Source organism: Eucalyptus grandis, chromosome 5 (assembly GCF_016545825.1).
Source record: "Eucalyptus grandis isolate ANBG69807.140 chromosome 5, ASM1654582v1, whole genome shotgun sequence".
Taxonomy (NCBI): Eukaryota; Viridiplantae; Streptophyta; class Magnoliopsida; order Myrtales; family Myrtaceae; genus Eucalyptus; species Eucalyptus grandis.
The window spans coordinates 18,548,671-18,551,783 of NC_052616.1; the positions used below are offsets into that span (position 1 = coordinate 18,548,671).

Below are 3,113 nucleotides of genomic sequence, written 5' to 3' on the forward strand. Positions count from 1 at the left end.
ATCTATCAGATTGTTAACGATGGCTTTATAATATTGTTTGTGCATTTATGGATGACCACCTTACACTTACGTGTTTAAACATAAAAATAAATAAATAATGATAGCATGAAAGAGTATTCTCGTAAAAGAAAAGAGGGATTGGTAATGGGCGTTAACTAAAACTAGTCTTCCTTACTTGACTTTGGTTCGCAATGTTAAGGCAGACTCCCACACTTTACTTGACTCTTAACCAGCCTAGTATAGGTAAGTGACAGTTCTAGTCTCATTCAAATTAATGATGTTTGAGAAATCAAGTTGCAGGTCTATAGGATTTGATTAAGAGTCCATGCAAAATGTAAGCGTAATTTCACGATGTTTGTATAGGAAAATTTGATGTGATCAATTGGTGCATATATTATGTAATATAGAGATGCGATATTTTTCCCTAAGTAGTCAAAAAATGTGAGAAAGTCTTGCCTGCGGTGGTGTATGCGCAAGAATCACTTGGATTAGAACATGCATGGCTTTCTACTTCATATTTCCATAGAAAATATGGAATTGGGAACAAATTTCCACCTTAAAATAAACGCAAATTTTTTTTCGTATGGCCTGATTATGAAGAGCCTAAGAATATTACATCTCTGGTGCAGCTATCTCATCACATCCACTTCAAAATATCGCACTGAGAAGAAGAAGGAAACACATTCACAAAAGAAAGTGTTTTTTTTTTTTTTGGTAAAATTCACAAAAGAAAGTGTTCACATCCACTTCAATGGCTTTTACGTTCAAGAGTGAATCCAGCAGCTCTCTTGCTCTAATTCTTGGCGCTTGGGCGAGGCAAGCGATGTCAGTCCGCATGTTGCGCGAGCCCACCATTGCAGAGCAGCACCAGCAATGGATGGCCGAATATGTTCGGACCTACAAGGACCCACAGGAGAAGGCAAAATGCCAGGCAATTTTCGGCCAGAACTTGCGGTTCATTGAGGATTTCAAAAGGTCTGGGAGTCGAACTTTTGAGTTAGTTTCAACCAACTCTCAGACCTAACCAGTGAGGAGTTCGTCCGAAACCATACGGGATACTTGGCATCCAAGCAACCAGAGCCTGCCGAAACAACGTCATATAGCCACGAAAATCTGGCCGATGATGTTCCCGACATTGACTGGGTAGAGGAAGGTGTTGTGAACCATATTAAGTATCAAGGCAGATTTGGTAAGCACAAGCATTGCGATTGCGTCTTAACTCTTTTTTCTTTTCCAAGTAAATGAGTAGCCATTACACAAAACATATAAACTTCTGGAAAATTTATGTCATATGAGTGACTTAGAGTATGTTTGGTATAGTTCTCTTTAGGTAGCTACAATTTTGAAATAGTTCTGCATCTTTTATTAAATTGTTTGATGAACTCTTGATAGCTGCAACAATTTATAACAGCTTTTAGGAAGATGTTTCACCCAGTTTTGAGGTTCTATAGTTTTAAAATATATGTAACTACTCATCATAGCACAACTACAGTGCAACGCAACTACGTCACAGCCACAGCTACACCAAACAAATGCCCGACATACTATAATAAGAAGCCAGACGTCAATGTATCACAATTACGGAAATAGGGTAATTTCACATACTTATAAGGTCAATAACTATTACGTAGGATCCTGCTGGGCATTCTCAGTCGTAGTAGCAGTAGGAGGAATCGTGGGGATCACAAGCGGTAACTATCGGTGCTCTTTGAGCAACAATTGATAGATTGTGATGCCACAAGCTACGGCTGTAGAGGCGGTTACCCAGACAATGCTTTCAAGTACATTATCCGAAACCAAGGAATCGCGTCCCAGAATACCTATGCATACCATGGGATGGACAGGACCTGCAATGCAACGAAAGCAGCAGAACACACGGCGCAAATCAAAGGCTTTGCAGATGTGCCGCCCGGTGAGGATGAGCTCATGAAGGCAGTCTCCCAACAACCAGTCGCGGTCATTATCACAGCAAGCGGGCGGGAGTTCCAGAGCTATAGACATGGCGTGTTCAATGGGGATTGCGGCTCACAGCTGGACCACGTTGTTGTCGTCGTTGGGTACGGGAAGAGCGAGGATGGAATCAATTTCTGGAAGATCAGGAAATCTTGGGGCGTGGCATGGGGTGAAGGCGGTTACATGAGGATTCAGAGAGGCGGTGGTAGTTCTAAAGGAATTTGCGGACTCGCATCGGAAGCTTCTTATCCATTGCTTAAGGATAACACTTAAAACATACATGCCCAGAACTTAAGCGTCCCACGAGTACGAGTTGCTGTTCGTGTTGCTTCTTCTAATCATATGTTTTTAGCTATCGTCGTCTGCTTTTGCGTACAGTCTAGCCACGGAGTTATGAGGCGGACAACGTATTAATTCCCACAAAATGTGAATCAATTTCGGGTTCAATGTACGATTTTCTCTGTCTCTAGAATGCATTCCTCACATATAAATGCCATGGGTATAATGCTAGAGAAATATCTATGGTATTTGCAGGGTTTAGGAGTTGGGCCGCCCTTATTGGGCCTGACCCAATCCCAACCTGTATCCATCTGAAAGTTCCACGCAGTCCTTGGATCCCTGGTGTTGGTTATTAGGTTATTTCACCAAGAACCGTTTGTACCTGCCCATTTATGTGGTGGGCTATCGGACTACGTTTCTTATTTTTACGTGCGAGTGCTCACATGTCCTGTTCCCCCCCATTCCTCTCTATATTTTCTCTTCCCTAGAGGAGAGAATACCTCTAGTTACTTTACATCTTGAGCTCGAATTTTTTTTAATCAGCTCAAGTCCAATAATGGGTATTATGCTTGGGTAATTTGTATTGTATATATGGGGTTTTGACTTGGCCCACCCTTGAGTGGGCTTGACCCAATCCCAATCCATTTCCACCTGAAATTTCCTTTGCAGAGAGCAATCAAGCAGTTAAATAAGTCCTCTTACTCTGACGATTAAGAAAGGGAAAGAAAGAACGAGATACGCATGCATGTGACAGTATTGGACTTGCAAGTAATATTCGATGTGTGTGCTTGTGTGTGTTGGGTTGACAGAGAAGAAATAAAGAAAGAAACAAAGTGAGTTCTCGGCATACGTGTAAGTCCGACATCACATAAGAATCGCAA

The 3,113-nt window shown here is 41.7% G+C and overlaps 1 protein-coding gene across 1 annotated transcript; it reads left to right on the plus strand.

The window, feature by feature from the left end:
• The first annotated feature begins 751 nt into the window (after positions 1-751).
• On the plus strand, positions 752-2,226 carry LOC120293689 (cysteine proteinase EP-B 1-like). The gene is made up of 3 exons (XM_039313400.1): positions 752-975; positions 1,632-1,691; positions 1,743-2,226. The coding sequence occupies exons 1-3, from the start codon at positions 752-754 to the stop codon at positions 2,224-2,226; spliced, it is 768 nt and encodes a 255-aa protein (XP_039169334.1).
• The last annotated feature ends 887 nt before the right edge of the window (positions 2,227-3,113 follow it).